Source organism: Ambystoma mexicanum, chromosome 14 (genome assembly GCF_040938575.1).
Source record: "Ambystoma mexicanum isolate Mex_15411 chromosome 14, UKY_AmexF1_1, whole genome shotgun sequence".
Lineage (NCBI taxonomy): Eukaryota > Metazoa > Chordata > Amphibia > Caudata > Ambystomatidae > Ambystoma > Ambystoma mexicanum.
The window spans coordinates 139,856,734-139,878,414 of NC_090940.1; the positions used below are offsets into that span (position 1 = coordinate 139,856,734).

A 21,681-nucleotide genomic window follows, 5' to 3' on the forward strand; every position below is an offset into this window, starting at 1 on the left:
AAAACTCAACCTCTCAAAAGCCTCCTCCCATTACAAGAAAGAAATACTATTAGCCAAACAGGAAACCTATAATACCAGAATATCTCAATCAAAATCTAGTGTCAGAGAATTGTTCAGCATTCTGAAAGAACTGGAAACCCCCATTGTGCTTCAAGAAAACTGCACTAAGGACAAACAATGGTGCTCCAGCATACAACATGCCTTAACAAATAAAGTGGCTAACTTACAAACTAAAATTGCTCTCAAGAAAGCATCTCTAATTCCTCACATCCCTCAAATCTCAGCGCCACCACCACAGCCCAATCAAGATGCCCGATTCTGCTTCTCTAAGGTATCCACCATTGAGGTTGAAAAGGTCATTCTGGGACTTAAACCCTCCAACTGTAAAGGGGATCAATGCCCAGCACAACTCATTAAGGATGCCGCGAGAGAACTATTGCCATTTATAACCAAACTCATCAATTTCTCCTTTACCACAGGCACGGTACCAAACAACCAAAAAGAATCCTGGGTACTGCCACTATTAAAGAAACAAACCCTCGACCCTGCCATTCCCACAAACTTTGGGCCCATCACGACTGTACCCTTTATTCTAAAAATTCTAGACAAAGTGGCCTACATGCAAATACAAAATTTCCTAGAATCCAACCACCTACTTGGAACTCGCCAATCTGGATTCCGCCCGAAACATGGGACTGAGACTGCTCTAATAGATCCTAAAGGCCCAAATAGATGAATGCAGAGACAACGGCCAAGCAGCCCTACTCCTCCTCCTGTACCTATCAGCTGCATTTGACTTAGTTGACCATACAGTCCTATGTAGCCACCTTGACTCTGCAGCCCATTTCTCTAAAGAGGCCATAACTTGGATCAAGTCATTTCTGAGTAACCGGACTATGAGAGTCTTCTCTCCATCAGCCTCAACAGATCCAATCCCTATAACCTGCGGAGTACCACAAGGATCTTGTGTGTCACCTACCCTCTACAATGTTTTCACGAAGCCCCTCTTCGACGAAATTGATCATCTGGGTATCGCCTACACTAACTATGCAGCCGATACCCAGATCCTCCTCCCGCTCTCAGGAGTTTACGCCAGGGACCTGGCTCTAGTGAATATAATCTATAGCATTGTTCAGGCTTGGATGGCCACCCACGGCCTATGCCTGAACGATGATAAAACTGAGCTTATCATCCTAGGCACCCCAACCTATATTTCCAAACTTAGCCTGGACTATGCCAACTTCACTATTGATGGAAACAACATAAAAGTAGCTAAAGAAGTGAAAACTCTAGGATTCTACCTAGACGCCATCATGAACTTTGCCAAACAAGTTAACTCTCTAGCCTCTGCTACGGCATATACATGCAAACTTATCAGAGCTAGCAAGCAATTCCTTTCCACAGACAGCTGCATCACACTGGCAAGAGCCCTTATACTATCCAAATTCGATTATTGTAACGGACTATACATTGGGGCACATAAACAGACCATTCACAAAATACAAGTCCTCCAGAACAATGCCCTGAGAGCAGCGTTCAAGATTAACAGAAAGGAGCATATATCCTCTGTAAGAAGAGAATACAAATGGCTATCCACCTTTGATAAAATTCAACTCAAGATCGCCTCCCTCACACACAAGTGCCTCAACAATAAAGCACCAACCTACCTCATGGACAGGCTATTTAAAAAAACCTCATCCAGACCAACAAGAACAGCCAACACAAACTGCCTCCAAGTCCCGCGCTTCAAACTCTCCACTATAGGATGTCATAGCTTCCCAGTCAAGGCTGCGCAGCTATGGAACTCTCTCCCAAAAGGCATCAAAGAACCTCAGCCCTTTGCTAACTTCAGCCAGACCCTGATCGGGTGGCTGAGAGCTAATGACATCTAACTACTACAACTGGCATAACCCCTAGATGCACTACCCCTGACACAACTGTATATCATAACCCCATGACCATCCAGGACACAGGTACCCTGTTACTTCACTGTTCCTTGACCTGATCCTGTGTACATATGTGTATATATCTGATTATTGCAACATTGATGATGTCTGTGCTTTCCCACTTATTATGCACTTGCAACTAAGTTGAGCATTTTCTGGTCTGTTGCGCCCGGATGCCCCAGGGTTTGGTGCGCTCTATAAATAATAAACTAATCTAAACTAAACTCACCTTTTGGCTTTACCAATGCTTGCATTTTTACTTTAAAAACTCCAGACTCCCTGCAAAAGGTATCTTCTTGGGGTTCTGTCTTTTAAAGGCACTAAGCCTACTTACCTGAGATGGGAAGACTTTTTAAGTATTAGGGGCTCTGTTTTATGAGGCAGGGTACCATTTTTTATTTTGCTTTTACAGTGTTCTTACATTGGTTTCTCTTAATTTCAATTGCTTTTGCATTACTTACCTGTTTTCACGTGCTCTAGTGCACAATGTTTTCCATGTTTCATAATGTAATCACTTCTGTCTTAAAAGTAAAGTTTAGGTGATCTCTATTGAGATCAACTGTGAATGTTTATATGTTTAGGGTATTGATTTGGTAGTAATAAGTGCCTGTTATATTCATTTTGGTGACTTACCATCTAAATTGGCTGAGTACTGTGTGTGTGTCTCATTATACCATTACGCCACCCCACATCTCCTGAAGTCTAGGCCTTACTACTCTACCACCTACCTTGATTGAGTAAGTGCATTTTCTTTGTTCACTAAAATAGGGTGGCTCTTAGAACCCTCGCTCAGGGCTGGTTCTGAAAGTTCTAGTTTCAGATCACTGTTGAAGAGGATCCAAGCACACACACAATTACATTTGTGCACCTTTCAACGTTTGGCAGCCATAAAATCATGATAGGTCAGCCAAACTCTGCTTACACAGGCACACACAGTAATATGGATTTAGGGTCTGACAGACCCTGAACCAGCCTAAACCAATTCCATTCTCTAAGAGGTGCCTTTGTGAGATCTACCCGGGGCTTGTTTGGACAGAGTAGAGGAATTGTCTGTTCCTTATGCTAAAACACAAAAAGAAGGATCATAACGTAAATGGTCTGTCTTAGAACTGTTGGTACTTTTTTCAAAGTTCAAACAACAAAAGTCATGTTTTCATTAAAAACATTTATAATAACATCAAATGAATAGGAGGGAAAGGTCTCTAAAAAGCATTGAAGAATTGTCAAAACTATCATAAGTCAAAGCCACTTGAATATATTCACCTAGATATCGCATCACTGTTTCTAAAGGCTTTCTAATAACTTGCTTCAGAGTCAAAGGATTCTTTGCTGCTTCAGGCAATCTTGTGGTACCTGTAAAAGATATAAACAATGAGTTGCATACAGAAGGCACAAGAAAAATGTGTTTTAATTCACTAACTTCCAAAAAAGGGATTTTTGCTGATTTCAGATATTGAAGAGACCTTTTATTGTATGGTTCCCTTTTGTATACATCAACTCACACGGGACACAGACATTCTTGTTCAAATAAGAGCGTTTAAGCAGAATTCACAGTTTTAAACTAAGCCAAGTCAGAGACTTAATAGGAAATAACGACACTAGAAATGAAGAAAATGTTTTCTTCATTTCCCACCCTTTTAATCGTGAGCTGAACATTTCAGAGATGGTTCAACACTCACATTCAGCTTTAATCGCAGCAGTGTTGATGGGCATATATGGGTGCCTCGCTGCATACAAAGGATGCAAAATGTCTCGACACAGGCGTCTGGCAATCCTCGTCAACTTTGTTGTGTGCAGATAAAACGCTTGTCGCGTCTTCATGGCAAACTTTGGGCTACCACTGTTTCGTATTTGTAGGCCATGAGGACTCTGAAAGAAATAAAAATCCAGGTACTTTATGTTGTCAAAATGCAGCAACTTGTACCAGATTATCGACACGTATATTCATCCAAATGCCCCATGAACAATACTTTACATACAAACAAGTAGAGCAGTGTAAAGCCAGAAATCTGTCTATGCAATAATTAAAGAGGTTTAAATCCACAAAGCAATAGATAAGGATGACAGGCGGAGAGGTAATTTCAAATTATAATTATATATGGACGTCAGTTACTATACATGTTGTCGAGGACACCCCATTAATAGCACATTTACTTGACATGCTCCCACAAGTCCTCATATCTAGCCTGTGCGGAATTGGGAGGCTAGTTTGGTTCAGGAGGGCCTATAGGGCTGAAGTCACCACACACGGGCTAATAAGCCCTGGAGTTGTTGTGTGTTCGGACCCTGGACCGCGTTGGGACTATAGTTCCCTTGAGGAACTTGTCACGCCCACACGTCCATGCACATGTGCTCACACCTCCCTGCAGCAAGTCCCTAGCCTCTGTTACAGAACTCACCCACGTAGATGCCCAGGATCTGGGGTTGCCACCTCCAAGTTCCCCCTCTGTCTGCTTCAGGGGTTCGCTCCCTCGGTGGGCAGAAGAGTGCTGGAGCACTGGAGAGGATACCACGGGAGGAGCCATCGTGTGTATCCAGCATGGCGACTCCCCTGGCGCCTGCACATGCAAAGGAGGAAAGGTGTCTCATGTGGAGCACCAGGGGCACGCCATGTTTCCAGGCGCATCATTGCCAATTGCAGTCAGACACTAGCCACGCCCCCTGTTGCTAAGGACAGCGTACCTGTTGCGCTGCGTCAGTCACTGAATCATGTGATGCATCACGTGATCAACAGGCTCACGTGACAGAAGTTACAGGATAAAACAGATGCTACCCAGCAACACAACGCTTCTCAGCTGTTTTCTTACAGCATGTGGCGTACGATCTGGATTCCTGTTTACTTCGTTTTATTTGTGCTTTTGACCTCTGGACCTCGCTCTACAGACTCCTGTTTGCCTTACCCTTTTGTGCTATGCCTTGGGATTGTTACTCCTGGTTCTGACCTCGGATTGCTCACGGATTGTTCTTGGTTCCCTACGCCAGCAGATCGACATTCTGGTTCTGACTTCGGATTGTTTACAGACTTCTTACAGTTTTCCGCTTTTAATCAGCTGACCTGGATTTGCCTTCCTGTGACACTCCATCAGTCACATGCCTCAAGCTACAGGTGGTGCCAGCGTGGTGTAAGGGCACTTTCTTCTACCTCCCAGTGCCCCTGTGTGTTGTATCGGCCCGCTGAGGGAACAGGTATCACCCTACCATTTAGGATACTCTATCTCCCGACTTCTGGTAGGTGTGCCTACTGTTTCCTACATATAACACATTGCTTATCTTGTTGCCATCACCTAACTTGCCCCTTTCCTTTGCAGCAGCCATCCGGAAGCCCTGGGTATCCTGTTTCTTCCACCTGTGGCCCTAATCTTCCAACAGCGAGTGTCTTTTGGTCTCGTTGTTGGCTGCTTAGGGACGGAGGTATCCTTGTTCCTCGCGACTCGCAAGTCTTGACAAACTGCGTTGCATGGGGCTCCATGCACGTGACCCGGACGTCATGGGTTTGTATGCTTTTAGCTCCTTCTTGGCCCATGCTACTTGCTGGTGATTGTATGGTGTGCAGGCATGGGCCAAGGAGCACATACCGTACGGAGGACTAAAAGTGAATGAGAACTGAGCAGTGCACGGTGCCGCTTTCCCCCGCTGGCGGGCATTTTTACCTTGATCGCTCCGCAGCACTTGAAGTTGCAGTGAGCGTCTTCTCTTCTCGCTGACGGCAATATTCTTTGCTTGAGCGACAGAGCCTGGGGAGACCTTGGAAGGTTCCACAGGCATAAGATAAGTGAATAGTGCAAATGGACATTGTATGCATATGCAATACCTTCCATAACCCTGTGAAGTTAACAGGAGATGTTCATCAGACAACGGGTTGAATATATAAAGGCTTGTTATTGAAAGGATATGCAATAAATGTTTCCACATGAACGTCTGTCAGACTCCAAACATATGCTATTGTGTCTATATTTGTTTGTGCTGCTTGCCACATGTTCTATGTGCTGCTACCAATATGGCCACTATCTTTGCATGCTAAATGTGCTCAGTGTGTAATGTTTTTGCTCTATGCTGTTAGTTATTTGTGATGAGATGTTTGTGCAACTATGCTAAAAGGGAATTGCAGGTGCCTTTGATTAAGGGAGGGCAGGAGTGTGAACACAGGTGGGCATTGTGGATCCAGGAAACAAGGCTAGGCTCTTGTTCACAGTTATGAAGTTAGGCATGTTGTGTAGTTGCTAGTGTGATGTGGTATCTAGAGTGGATACTAATGGTATGCTTTTTCCCTCCATCCCCTTTCCCATCCAATCAAGTTTCCTAACCCTCTTACCGGTTTCCCTAACTCCCCAATTCCCTCCACAACTTCTCCGTAACCCTCTTCCACCCATTGGTTGTCCAAACACTCCAATACATAGTACAGACAAGTGAAAGGCAGAGCCAGGAAAAGAGGTTGCTCGGTCGGTGAGGGAACGACGACACCGAGCCCGATAGCACTCGAGTTCCCAAACACAGTTACAAACACAGTCCAAAATAAGATACCCCATTTGTATTTACTTGTGACATTGTTTTTTGCTAGCACCAAGGAAACAGTCTCTGCTATGGTGGATTTGGGGATAAACTTTCTTGATATCACGCTGGCAACGTAATTGGGGTTACCCACAATTTCTAACAAGGTGACTTACCCTGTTAGAGTGGTGGATGGTTCGTTTTTAACTTCTGGACCAATCACCACTCAGACTCAACCAATCAGAATGTTGTGTTTATCAGTACAAGAAGAAACAAACCTTTGATTTGATAGCAGCACCCCAGTTTGGTTTGATTTTGGGAATGCAGTGGTTGTTAATGCATAACCCAACAATTGATTGGGGTGAAAGCACCTTAACGTTTGACTCTAGTGTGTTTCACATTTGAAGGACTCTTTGGACTCCCCACCCCCACTTTCCTAGTGGAAGGCGCTGTGACAGAGTCATTACCACTGCATAGACCATATGATTGTGTAATTAATCTTGAGCATAAGGCGAGACTACCATGCAGCCGGATTTATGCTCTCTCAGAAAAGGAAGCCCAACACTTAACGACAGTATATAGATATGTTGGCATGTGGGTTCATTTGGCATTCCAAGTAACCTATATCCTGGCCTTTGTTTTTTGTACCAGAGAAGGAGGGTACATTGCGAACTTGTATTGATTACAGAGCATTAAACAAAGTTACCATGAAGAATACATTCCCCTTACCATTTATATCTGCCTTACTTGATTAACTAAGGACAGCCAAGATATACACCAAATTGGATCCGATAGGGGCATACCATTTGATTTGAGTGGGCGAGGGCGAGTGGAAGACAGCCTTCTGTACCAAATGTGGCCTTTTTGAGTACTTGGTATTGCCATTTGGACTGTGTAATCTGCTAGCAGCCTTCTTTCATTTTATACAGGAGTGTTTTTGCATTTGTGTACATTGATAATATACTCATCTACTGGGAAATGTTACAGCAACATGTTTACCATATCAAGGCAGTGCTTCAACAGCTACAAATATACAAACTATTTCCTAAATGGGAAAAATTTGAATTGCATACCACTAGGGTAATGGTTTTGGGTTTTAAACTCACTTTAACCAGGGTGCTCATGGATGACAAAATGGTGCAAGCGGTAACTAAGTGGCCCTCTCTGCAATGTGTGAAAGACGTATAATAATTTTTAGGGTTCGCCAATTTCTTTCACAGATTCATGTCAACGTTTCACATACCAACAACTGCGATAACCCCGCTACTCAAAAAGGTGACTAGGTTCGTCTGGGATGAGGAAGCGGAATAAGCCTTCAGAAAGTTAAAGACTGTTTTTACCAAAGCTTCAATTTTGCGGCATCCAGATCTGGAAAAACCATTCCAAGTGGAAACAAATGCTTCCAATCTAGCCATTATGGCGATCCTTTCCCAACCGATGCTCAAGGGGTCATGAACCTGGCCCATGAAGGCCCAGGTACATCCGACGAAGGCCCGGCATCCCATCGAAGCGGTAGTGCTGTCACTCAAGAAGGCCACCGTGGCGGATCTGCAGGACGCAACCCCGAAAGCGAGAGTGTCCCTGCCGACCGGGAGGTAGTCCTCCTTCCAGCTCATGGAGAAAACACAGCAGAAGATGATGCCAGTCATTTCCTTTAAACCGTCCCCTATGGTCACAGAGAAAGGGGTGGGGCGGCCTGTAGCCCTCCAGGGCACGGATATCTCCTCCTAGGTGGAGCTGACCTGCCTCCAGACTATCCAGGAGGAGAGGAACGTCGAGAGCGGGCCCTACAGCGAGGATTCCGACGAGAGCGACGAGGAACAGCAGGCGTTGTGGGCCTGGGCGACAAGCCTACACCGCAGACACCGGTTTCACCTCTGCCTTCGTTGCCACAGCCGCTGAAGCGGCCACCTGGAGATATCTCAGTGGACATTCTTTCAGCTTTGCATACTCTGGACTCGGAGATCCGGACGAGGTTGCCTGTTACACCGGCGACCCCACGGGGGAACCACCGGCCAAGAAGAGAAAAGTTCACCTTCCACCTCCTTGCCACCCCTCGCCTCCCTCTCCCGAGGGATGCAACGGATCCTGACACAGTGACGATGGGCACTGCCACGGAAGACGATGCCGGGTTGGGGGACCTCCCATCGCAACCTCCCAGATCTTCACCCGACGAGATGGGCTCATTTCACGCCATGATCTTCAGAGCTTCCGAGCTCTTACAGCTCGTTCCTGATCAGAAAAAGGAAGAGGGTTTCCTATATCAGTGCCCTGAGGCGAAGAGGAAGACCGTATTTGGTCCCAAACCTCAATGACCTTTGGGACGAGGGAGTGTCCCTCATGAAGAACCCTTCCACAGCCCCGGCGAAGAGGGACCGCTATGAGAAGAAGTACAGGGTACCAGACTCTGCGCCCAAGTGCTTGCAGACTCAACTGTCACTGGACTCTGTGGTGTCAGCAGCAGCCAAGAAGTCGTCTTCGGGCTCCTCCTGTTCGGTAGCCTCCAACACCCAGACAGTGAGGGGAAGAAGTTAGATGCCATGGGGGGACGTGTTATCTCCTCTGCGGCAACTACCATCAAGGCCACCAACGCTCTCGCCATTGTGGCGGTTACGACTGGGAGCTGTGGTTCAAGATTGCTCCCATTCTGGACTTCCTTCCTGACAACAAGAGGTCGGAAGCTTTGGAGATTCTGCAGGAAGGCGAGGTGGCGTCGGACCACGCCATTACAGTGGCCACGACATCGCCGACATGGGGTTCTGCCAAATGGTCAACAGCGTTTGCCTTCGTCGGCGGGGCTGGCTTAGGACCACCAGTTTTTATCAAGACATTCAGTGGAGGATGTTGGACTTGTCCTTCAATGGGACAATTTTTCGGGAAGGCCGTAGAGGAGTCTCTTCAAGCCATCAAGACGGACACGCAGACGGCTCGTGCCTTGCGCAAGCTTCAACAGCAACGGCCGTCCTTTCGGACCTCAGGCAGCCAATCCAAAGGATCCTCCAAAGGCTTCAGTGGAGGTGCCTCGTTTTACCGTCAACCCTCCCGCTCTTCGGCCAGGATAACTGGGGCCGTGCCCAGTCTGGAGAAGGACGTCATTGTCGCCAGGGTCCCCAAGGTGGCCCTTGCACGTCCAAGCAGGATTGAACCGGCCGTGGCGTCGGGCCACCACCCGTGCACCCCTGTCGGAAGCCGCCTGGTGAGCTTCGTCAGCTTGTGGAAGACCATCTCCACTGACCGCTGGGTGCTGAATGCTCTCGCCCACGGACACACCCTGGAATTTCAATGGAAGTGTCCCCCCTATACCTCCGGTGGCCTGGCAGGAAAACCACGTGCCTCAGCTGCTGCTGGAGGTGCGGGCCATGCTGAAAAAGGGCGCGAAAGAGCTTGTCCCAAAGAAGCTCCGGAGTGTACTCTCGTTACTTCCTTGTGAAAAAGAAGACCGGTGGCTGGAAGCCCATCCTAGACATCCGTTGTATAAACAAATACATCAAGTCCCAAAAGTTCTGGATGGTGACTCTTCAGCATGTGCTCGGGCAGCTAGAAGAGGGGTGTCCTGCATCATGTCCACACGCCCACTAGACCCCCCACAGCACGTCCAATCCCAACATCTGGTACACATGTAGGACAGGGGCCGCGTGAGCAGCTTGGGGTTCATACCTTACGTCACAGCAGAAGTCACATTCGGTCCCGGTTGTATCCATTTCTGCATTGGCAACTGCCGTGGCGCATTGGGTCAGGCAGTCACGTTCACTTCCGGATCACGTGACAAGGAGATCCCGATCACGTGATTCTGTTTTGGGTCATGTGACTAGGAACCAAACGGTATAAAAGCAGAGTTCCCGTGACCACACATCGCTTCACAGCTGTTCTTCACGACTCTGTTTGGCGTTTGCTATTCAGTCTTGATTCTTGGATTACTCGAACTCGGACCTTGAACTATGGACTCCTTTTGGCTTTCCCTTTGGATTTGGTGCTTTTTCTTGTGGATATCTGGCTGTTTTGACCTCAGGACTTTCATACCTGACTTCTTTTTGTTCTTCCCTGGATTGATTTTTACTTCTCGCGAACTTGCGTAGAACCACATCTTCCACGTCAGCAACTGCAGGTGGGTTCAGCAACTGGTGACTACTCTGGCCACCGTCCCAAGTCACCCTTACCATCATCTGAAGGTGCTGCTCACATGCCCCCACGTAGCTGTATCTCAGCGACCTTACTACTACACTTAGGTAAGCTTCTTCCTGGACAGTACTAGTCCGTTTTGTATACTGCAACTGTGATTGTTTGTACTAATAATTGTTTGCCTTACAGCGGCCTTGGGGTTTCCAGTGCTACGAGGTTCTGGCGTTCCAGCATCTCCCACCTGTGGCCTCAAGGATCGCATAGAGAGTCATATTATCTCTCCCTGTGTGGTACTTGGGGACAGAGGCTCCTCTAATCTTCACGACAATCAAGTCTCGACAAGGGGGACTTTCTGTTGTTGCTGGACTTGGAGAATGCTTACTTCCACATCCCCATTCACAAGGGACACCGCAAGTTTCTGCGCTTCGTGGTTCAAGGGCAGCGTTACCAATTCAAGGCCCTTCCCTTCGGATTGAAGTCGGCGCCAAGGGTTTTCTTCTAAAAACCGGTGGCGGTGCAGCTGCATCTACATGGGATCCATGTCTACCCTTACTTGGACGACTGGCTCATTCGGGCCAGCTCAAAGGACATCGCCGTCGACCACACGGCAAGGACCTTCCGCCTTCTGACGGATCTTGGGTTCTCAGTGAACTATGCAAAGCCCTGCTTGACTCAATCACAGGACGCGCCGTTTCTGGGATCCCGACTCGACAGTGTCGTGCTTGGCGTCTCAGTCGGAGGAAAGGATAGTGGCCATCTTGGTCAAAGGTGCAACGGCTGTTGGCACTGAAGGTCACCACGGTGAGGACCATCAAGTCCCTGCTCGGCATGATGTCATCATGCATGTACATCATCCGACTATGCAGGCTACGGATGCGTCCACTACAGGAGTTCCTCGACGACTGTTGAATATAAGTGTCAGGAAGCTTCAAGGACAAGATCACACTCAACGAGAGCTCCCGTCGAGCGATACGGTGGTGGGGAGTTTGTACACATATGTCCGGAGGTGCAGATTTCCAGACCCCACCGTACCAGGAGACGGTCACGACGGACGCCTCTCTGAAAGGTTGGGGAGCTCACACCGGAGGTCTTCACGCAAGAGGCTTGTGGCTGCCGGAGGTGAAGACGTTGCACATCAACGTGCTGGAGCTGCGAGTAGTGTTTGGGCCCTCAAGTGCTTCCTTCCGTCCCTGAAGGGCAGGGTGGTGCAGGTCTTCACGGACAATACCACCACTATGTTTTACATCAGGAAGCGGGGGGTCACCAGATACCCGGCGCTCTCTAAAGAGCCATAGCCCAGGAGATGTTCCTCATCCCGTTTTATCTGGCAGGAGTGAAGAACACCGTTGCCAACTCTCAGCAGGGAGCTGCGCTCTTGCCACGAATGGGAACTTTGGCAGGACCAAGTGGATCACCTGTTCCGCAGATGAGGAAATCCCCAGATCAATGTGTTTGCGATGGCAGCAACGAACACCATGTGCCAGAGGTTCACCAGCAGGTTTCCCGAGCTGGGGAACATGGGGGATGCATTCTCATTACCCTCAGACTGCCTGTTTCTGTATGTGTTCCCTCTGGTGCCGTTGCCTCTTCGACTCATCAATCAAACGGTGCCGGTGCAGGAGATCCTCGTCGTGTGGCCGAGGCAGATATGGTACCCGGACCTTTTCAGCATGTCAGCGTCCCCTCTAGTCAAGCTTCCAGTGGTTGCAGATCTTCTCACTAGGGAAGGAGCCGCAATTCTGCACCACGACCCAGGATCGCTGAACCTAAAGGCCTGGCTTCTGCAGCGCTAGAGTTTGGAGGCTACGATCTCCCACTGGACTGCAAGGAGGTGCTTTCCAAGGCCAGAGCATTGTCTACACTAAAATCTCACCAGATCTCCGGGACGGTCGTCGTTATGGTCGCACCGTCTGGTTAAGGAGTTTGTTGAAGGACTGCTCTGTTTGTTCCTGCCGGAGTAGGCTCCAGCCCCCGCGTGGGACCTCAATGTGGTGCTGTCTAGGCACATGAGCCCTCCATTCGGACCTATGCATACAGTGCTGCTGAAGTTTTTTTCGTGGAAGACAGCGTTCCTTGTGGCCATCACCTCTGGACGATGTGTGGGTGAGATTCAGGCACTGTCCTGTAAGCCACCTTACTTGACTTTTCACGACACAAGGGTGGTGCTGAGGGCGCAACCCTCCTTCATGCCCAAGGTGCCGTCTGACTTTCATCTAAATGAGCCCTTGGTATTACCTGTGTTTTTTCCGACGCCTTCATCACCAGCTGAAAGGACTTTGCACTCGCTGGATGTGGCTAAAGCGCTGCAGTTCTATGTGGACCGCACAAAGTTTCCGGAAGACGTCGCAACTTTTTGTGAACTTTGGCCCTGTGAACCATGGGAAGGCCCTCTCCCAGGTTTCCATTTCCAGGTGGCTTTCTGGCTGCATCACCCATTGTCACTGGTTGGCGAACAGACCTTTGCCTAGCCGTACGAGAGCCCATTCGACCAGAGCAAACACTGTAACTGCGGCGTTCCTGTCTGGTGTGCCCCTGCTGGACATTTGAAGGGCTGCTACGTGGAGGTCAACACACACCTTCACAAAATTCTACTGCATCAACAGGGATTCCAGGGAGGAGTCCAGAGTCGGCCAAGCAGTGCTGCACACCCTGTTCGCTTGAAGGTGAGCCTGGTGAGGATGTAAGAGATGCTTATGTTGAGCCTTGCCACGTCCCATGGTTGTGCATATGTGTACTGCTATGTATTCTTCATGAGCATGTGAATCCATGCCAGACCCCATTCTGGAGAAGGAACAAGTTACTTGCCTGTAACTGTTGTTCTCCAGCGTGGGTCTGGCATGGATTCTAATGCGCACCCTCCCGCCTACCCCTCTGCGGCTCTTCGCTTGGTCTTACTGCCACTTTACGTGCTACCAAATCTGAAGATGGCTGCCAGAGGAGGGGCTTAGATAGAGGGCAGTCACTGGCTGGGGGCAGTATGACGCTGAGTCCAGTGATTGGTTGTTAGGAGAAAGACAGTTCAGAAATGAAACTGAAACTGATTTTTTTCTTTACCAAGGATTCCCAGCCCGATGACGGGGAATATTCATGAACATGTGAATCCATGCCAGACCCATGCTGGAGAACAACAGTTACAGGTAAGTAACTTGTTCCTTCACATCCTTTAGATCGGTTACAAACATCCATTGATGTGTGTCCAGGTTCATTCCGAGTAGGCAAGGGCTTCAACAGACCCGACCTCCTGGAATGATCTGCCTTGGACTTTATGCAAGTGTCAGACCATTATATGTAAATATGCACATCATTGTTCATTCCTGGCTACCAGAAGTACCTTCCTAACATGTTCCTAGTCTTCTGCTCCCCAGCTTGACCAGCCAAAGGGGACTTGAGGCACCAAAACGAAGCCTTTTCTCTTATGGGTACTGTAGGGTTGTACAGTCTACCAGCATGATATGGCAACCCATCTCGTATAGTCCTCAACACATCTTTGGTTTCACATTCCTGCAATTCCTTTACTGAGTAGCTCCTCCGAAACTCAGTCAAGTTATCCTTGGTCACCACCCCCACTATCCTTTCCAAAAATATTATATCTCGGTCTTCTTGAACTGGGACTTCTGTGTTTTCCTGTCTCGTCAAGGCATCAGCCTTCTCATTGTTCTTCCCTGGATGGTAGGTGACAACAAAATAAAATTCCTCAAAAGATTGCGACCAAAGCAAATGCCGTGAACTTAGGGTCTTAGCTGTTGTTAGGAATTGTAAGTTCTTGTGGTCAGTCAACACTGTTACTGGATGGCGATCTCCCATCAGATAGTTCTGCCACTCCTGAAAAGCCGCTCTCATAGCTAACAACTCCTTATCCGTGATTGCATAATTCTGTTTGCAGCTAGTCAACCTTCGTGAAAAAAAGCTCCTGCTTGGCCTTGGTCGACGCCACGGCCTTCTCCTTAGGGGGAGGGTCAGCGCCCTGATCCCCCCCCTTGGCCTTCTCCGCTAGGCCCGTCTTGGGCTTCTCCTTGAGTTTGCCCGGATGGTCCGACTTCCTCTTTGACGAAGATCCCGAGTGTTGGGCGGTGATCGAAGCCGCTTGAGACGCTCTAATCGCCCTGGACGCGGAGGAGCCTGTCGCAAGGGCGCTCCCAGTGACAGTGGACTTGCAGTGCTTAGCCTTTTGTTGGGGCCCCATGGAAGAAGCGCCCTCAAAGGTCTTAGAAGACCGTTCAGCTTTATTGGAAGCAGGGGAGGCATGCCGCGGGGACCCACCCAGAGCAGGGGCCTTGGCCTGTAGCCATTCCTTGAGCCACCTATGGCGATCCTTCAGTGTACGGGCACCATCTCCTGACAAAATGCACAGTCTTTCTTCACGTGCGTTGGGTCCGGGAACATGCAGTAGAGGCTCTGGGAATGCTTGTTGTTCGAGAAGACATTCCGCAAGCCGCAGTCGTAACAAATCTTGAAAGAGGGGGGTCGAATCCTTCTCCTACGACATTTCCACGCAGCGTAGGCCTTGAAGAAACTTCTGGAATCCTCCACGAAAAAACTAAACAAAATTCGCCCTTGAGGGGAAGGTAAATCGATGGAGCACAAGGCTCGATTGAATGAAGAATAGAGTAAACTCTTCCAAAAAGCGAAAAAACACAGTAAAAGCTTGAGAGCTAAGCACAAGGACTCTGTTACACTTCGGCAGAGATAAACATCCCTGCGGCGTACGTTGCATTCACAGGCTCCTTTGTGGAGCAGATACAGGTTGCCATGGCGTCTGTACAAGCTACAGCGGATCCCGTGTCAGCTGACACGTCTCATACGTGAAGGACGTACAAGACACGCCCCCCTTATGGGTTTAAAACTACCGTCTCCCAGGGGGCTTGTTGCTGCTAATTAGTGTTCTTACTATTTGCGGTTATGTCCGTTTTCCTTCGTGAAATCTTGTCACGAAATCCCAACTTGATCTCCTGGTTCCGACCCTTGCCCGAATTTTTGGATTTATGTCTTATTCCATTGGCACTTCTTAGACCGCTACGGTATCGACCCGGACTGCCCCTCGACTGCCTTCTCTACGCTCTTATCATTGTCGTGATCTTCTGGTATTTGACACAGAGCGTTACTTGGATTATCCTTCCCTGCTCCTGCTGTCTTTGCAACTCATTTGTCAGCAGTTACTCGCAACTCTTCAGTTGCTTCAAGCTTCGTTTGGGAAGCGTGTGTTTCAGGTAACCAACTGTGTTTGTTTTTCTTCTATTTCTACCAGCGCCATCTTTGACTGCTCGGTTGGTATTCCTCTCTACTGGATTTGGGACATTTATTGAACTACAACACTCAATGACCTTATTTTGAAAGTGCATATTGACGCTCTCCTGATCCTGCACCAACCCGGCTCCAGCGTGACCCTCGTGCCGCCAGGGTTTACTTCCCTGTACTAACTTCCCTGTTTATTATTTTTTCCTTTCGTTTTCTCCAATCCTGGAAATCGTTAACCCTTGCGAGTCCCACAATTCAGGTCTGTAGTTTTGCCTAAACCTCTCTATAGAAAGAATCCATTAGATTATAATTCACTCATTAGGGTTTACTTCTTTACTTGTAGGTCCATTCCGGAGAAAGTTCCACCCCAATCCCTGCCTAGGTATTTCCTGTCCCATACTGTGCTTGATTGCTTACTTGTTTTCTCAGCACTGTCTAATATCTTTGTATTCCTTTGCAGCTTTGGTATTGGCGGTGTGTGTTCTCCCCGCTCTTTTATTCAACTGACATCTCTGCCTGTTCCAATTGAAACAGCAGAGAGGTACGTTGTAAAGAAGAGCCCCTCTCTTGAGGAAGCCGGAGTCTTGTACTAATGGGAGCTGGAATTGGAGGCTGAATATCGATTCCTGTGTACATCGTCTCCAAGGTCATCTATCTATCTTCCTGACCTATTTATGGAGCAGTGAGTAACGGACTCCCAACACTTGAACGTGCTGTAAAATTTTGAAGATGGCTGTAACAGGAGGGGCTTAGATAGAGGGCATTTATTGGCTGGGGGCAGTCATTGGCTGGGGACAGTATGACGCAGAGACCAGAGATTGGTTGTTAAGAAAAAGACAGTTCAGAAATGAAACTGATTTTTTTCTTTACTGAGGATTCCCAGCTTGACGACGGGGAATATTTATGAGCATGTGAATCCATGCCAGACCCCATGCTGGAGAAATACGACACCATAATGGTGGTGGTGGATTATTTTTCAAAGCAGGCACATTTCATTCCATGTGTTGGGGTGCCGAATGCTGGTGAATTAACTGCTTTGTTCTTATGACATGTGGTGAGGCTACATGGATTACTGCGGTCAATAGTGTCTGACCGGGGGCTCTCAATTTACGTCCAGATTGTGGCGTGCATTCTGTGATATGCTAGGAATCTCCTGCGCTCTCCAAGTTACCAGCCACAGACCGACGGGTCAGATGGAGAAAGTTAAACTATGATGCAATACGGGTTGGAGTCATGGGTTCGGGCCGTAGGGTTAGCAGAATTTTATTACAACAATACGGATCACGTCTCTTTGGGTATGTCGCCAAATATGTGTTTGTACGGGCAGAAATCAACTAAACACGCTTCCAGGGGTGATGTCTTTGCATAGCATGATACCTGCGGTTACAGAGCGGAAGCTGGAGCTTCTTTGGATCAGGCGGATGGCACGTCATGGCCAAGGAGTCCTATAAAAAATATTACAGACAAGAAAAGACAGGAGGGTCCCACGTACATTGTGGGGAATAAAGTATCGATGTCTACGCAACATATACAATTGTCTGGGGCACGTACATTTCTGCCACGGTTCATTGGACCGTATGTCATTGAGAAAAGGGTCTCCCGAACGGCGGTTCAGTTAACCCCTTAAGTGAGCATGCTAATCCTTTTTGTATAGACTTGATTAAAGCTCAGCAGTTAAGGGGTTAAGGCTTCCTTCATCTATGAAGATACATCCCGTTTTTCATGTTTCTCTAGTTAAACCAGCAGCTGCTAATGCCAAGAACCAGAAGCCTCCGGTGATTATGAATGATGGACAGGAAGAGTATGAGGTGTGATATATACGACTGGTATCTCATTGAGTGGGTGGGAAATGGACCAGGGGACAATTCATGGGAACCGGCAGAAGCTGTTCAAGCTCCAAGATTGGTGGAGCTATTTCACTGTTTGCATCTGGACAAACCAGGACCTTGGATGAGCCCTAAGAAGGGGGGTACTGTGAGGCCTTGGGGGCTAGATTGGTTCATGAAGGCCTATGCAGCCGGAATCACCACTCACGGGCAAATTACCCCTAGCTTTGTACGGTGTTGAGACCAGAGTGTCCAGGGTGGGTACTTATGATATGCTTTTCCCCTTAATCCCCTTCCCTATCCAATCAAGTTTCCTAACCCTCCTAATGGTTTCCCTACCCCCCTCCTACCCCATCCACAACCTCTCCCTAACCCTGCTTCCCCCCATTGGGTGCCTTCTTGTTACCTGTTATTCACAACCAGGAACCCATGCCAACCAAGATAGAAGGGTCGACTTCCATTCGGCTTCTGTGGTCAGGAAGGAGTTGTGTCTGGTGCTCTTGCGGTCTTGACATAGCCCTTGTTATTGGTTAGAGCATTTGTATGCCTTTACAATGTTTGTGACGTTCAGTCCAACACCACGTGAAGCCACATTATTATTGACATAAGACGACAATACCACTTGCTTTGACATTGGTTGCTCCATTACATTTCCATGCTGCAGTGATTCATGCAGCAACCCTGGGATATGTTCCATGCAATCAATGTTAATGTGTGTGTGCGTGCAGACAGATAAGGATTTGTGGTTATAAACCTGCCACATGAGTGTAGGCTTAAGAAAGTGGTTTTCCTCATTACTATACTGTTTATGGAGGATGCCCCAGGCTTCCCAGTCCATCCCTAGCCACCTTTGCGTTTCCCACCAACCCTGGTGATCCCCTTCGGTTAGGAAAGATTTCTCTTTTGGCAATTATCCCTTCAAAGTTTCATTGGACCCCAAATCTTTTATCTTTGTTTTTGAACATGTTCTGATTTTTTGAAGGGAAGTAAAGCCTCCAACTTCCTCTGCATTTTGCTAATTTGTTATGGGGAAACTGATCATTCCTTCAGACTAACCATACAGTGAAACTATGTTTCCCCTTTATCTTTTTGTAACTTTCTCACATTGCACACAGCATCTTACAATGCAGTGCAATGGGGATGATATATGATATGATATGGCATTTAAAACACGCCTATACACAAATGTTTCAAGGTGCAACGAGGCAAGGGAGGGTGAACAGAGGGAAGACGGACAACAATCTTACTAGGCCAGGTGACTTTGAGATCGCAAAAGTGGAGGGGGGGGGGAGAGAAAGTGCAGGGGAAAGCGGGAGGTGGCAGTGCAGTACATAGGATAACAGTAAAATAAATAAAGACAATAAATAAAAGTGCGCCCAGCTGGTGGCAAGGGTAAGTGCAGGCATCTAGTGTCAAGTGCTGGTAGGGGGCTGTAGGGAAACAGAAACACTCCGAGTCCAAGGGTTGCCAGGGGGGCAGAGCAGGTACACAACTGGCGGGGAGGGGACTTGGGCCGGAGATCAGAGGATAGCTAGGTAACCAGTGCAGTTTCAGCAAGGAGATCAGCATGGGAGAGGAGGAGAGAAAGCAGAAGCAAAGAGGAAGGTCTTGAGGTGCTTCTGGAACCAGAGATGGTCCTCAAGTTTCAGAGAGGCAGGGAGGCTGTTGCAGAGGGAGGCCCTAGCAGAAGATAGAGATCTACCACCAGCTCGTTGCTTGGAGAGGCGACTGACCCTGAGGAAGTTGGAGGCGGATGAGCAAAGAGCTCGAGAAGGAAGACATTTAGAAAGAGTTTGAGGTATTGCGGCCCCAGAAGGCCTTGTGGACAATGCAGAGGGTTTTGAACTTAATCCTCACCACCACTGGGAGCCAGTGGAGAGCTTTCAGTCCTGGAGAGATACGATCCCTGGGATTGAGGCCAAGGACAAGTCTCGCAGTCCTGTTTTGGATGAGTTGCAGAGGGCGGAGAGTAGAGGCAGGCAGATTTAGAAAGAGGATCTTGCAGTAGCCCAGCCTACAGAGAACCAGAGCTCTGGAGACAGTGAGCTTCTGGGGGAAGGAGAGAAAAGGAAGAATACCTCTGAGGAGGTGCAGCTGGTAGTGCGACTTCTTAGAGATGTCAGAGATGTGAGGAGAGAAGGAAAGTGTGGAGTCGAAGATGACCCAGAGGTTTTTAGACTCACAGGAGGGAGCAGGAAAAGGGCCAAGAGAGGCCGGCCAGAGAGTGCCAGGAAAGGAGGTAGCAGGTGTGCCGATGAGGAGAATCTCAGTCTTACTGGCCTTAAGGCAGAGATCATTGGCGTCACACCACTCCTGGATAGCAGGAGAAGAGGTGGCAGAAGGGAGCCTGACAATGAGTTGAGTTTCATCTGCATAGCACTGAAAGTTGTGGCAGAAAGCAGCAATGCGGTGGGTAAGAAGTGCCAGGTATTGGTTGAACAGCCAGGGAGAGCGGTTAGACCCCTGGGGAACACCACAGGTAGAGATAGAGGAGAGGAAGGAGCCAAGTTGGACCTGGGAGGGTCGATCGGAGAGGAAAGAAGTCAGCCAAGCCAGCGCCTTGTCAGCGATACCCATGATATCAAAGAGACGGTTGAGCAGGATGGCACGGTTGACTGCGTCAAAGGCAGAAGAGAGATCAAGTAAGATGAGGACACAGGGGGTGTTGGAATCAACGTTGGATAGCAGGTCTTCACGGATATTCAGGAGAGCAGTTGCCATGCTTCTGGAGGCTCTGAAGCCAGACTGATGGTCATGGAGACAACCACAGATTCAGTGTGAAGATTAAGCTGGGAAATGGCCAGCTTTTCCAGGAGTTTGCACAGGAAGGGAGTGATGGGAGATTGGGCGATAGTTAGCCAGCCAGGAAGGGTCGGCAGAGGGTTTTTAAAGAAGCGGGTGCACAAGGGAGTGCTTCAGGGGGGAAGGGATACTTTTGTATCACCTGTGAGAAACCATAGGGTGTCTCATCGACTGGTCCTTTGGGATCTGTCATCCAGCTGGCTGGGGCACAGTCATTGCTGTTGGATCTAGACCCTGGGGGTGGACCAGTATGGGAGGATCACCTAGATGGGGGGGGGTCCATGGGGAGTGGGACTGAGGCACCCGGGGGAGAGGTGCAATATCCCTACACCCCTTTCGCTGTAGAAGAACAAGTTACTTTCTTACCTGGTAACGTTCTTTCGATGGGATGTTTCTCCGACGTATTCCACATCTATGACAGTAATCACCACAGCTGTGCTGCTTCGGAACATTTTTCGACGTCTGCGTCCTGTGTCGATGACGTCGATACGCCCCTTCGAGGACCTACTCCAACAGCCGACGTCATCGGATGTTATAAATAGGACGCACGTAGCCTCAGTTGTAGTTTTTTCCCAGAACGTGTGGCACCAATCTTCTGCCAGTATGACTACAGAAAGCCTTGCGGAAACGGAAGCTGCAATCGCATAAGAAATTCTGTAGAGGGGCAGGCTGGGAGGGTGTGATGTGGAATACGTCAGAGGAACATCCCATCGAAAGAACGTTACCAGGCAAGAAAGTAACTTGTTCTTCGAGGAGATTGTGTCCTCCGACGTATTCCACATCTATGACAGACTCCCAAAGCAGTACCAACGTATGGAGGTGGGAAAAGAATTTAAAATTTGGAATGCCCAATCAAATTGCAGAATAGAGGACCACCTTACCAAAGGCCAAATCTTGCCCATGGATAGAATCCAGGGAGTAGTGTTTTACAAAAGTATGGACAGAGGCCCATGTGGCTGCTTCACAAATGTTACAAATGGGAACACCCATTTGCAGAGCAGTAGAGGCAGCCACACCCCTAGTAGAATGGGCCCATAAGCCTACCGGAGGGTCCTTACCAGCCAGACGGTAGCATTCAGAGATTGTCAAGATGATCCATCGGGACAAGGTCTGCTTAGATACAGCTTGACCTAGACGCCTTCCAGCGTATCCCACAAATAGCTGATCGTCCATTGTGATCCGGGACATCCGTGAAAGATAGCTCAAAGCTCTCCTAGGGTCCAGCCTATGGAGCCTCTCCTCTTCCTTACCAGGATGCGGAGGAT

General features: G+C 48.4%; 1 protein-coding gene across 3 annotated transcripts in view; it reads right to left on the minus strand.

The window, feature by feature from the left end:
• The window catches only part of MTA1 (metastasis associated 1), a 1,118,686-nt gene that overhangs the window by 360,438 nt on the left and 736,567 nt on the right, over positions 1-21,681 (minus strand). For all 3 annotated transcript variants that reach the window (XM_069638739.1, XM_069638738.1, XM_069638741.1), the window contains 2 exons: positions 3,626-3,815; positions 3,210-3,299 (listed from right to left, as the gene is read on the minus strand). In XM_069638739.1, the coding sequence (XP_069494840.1) occupies positions 3,210-3,299; positions 3,626-3,815 (280 nt within the window). The remainder of the gene's footprint in view (positions 1-3,209; positions 3,300-3,625; positions 3,816-21,681) is intronic.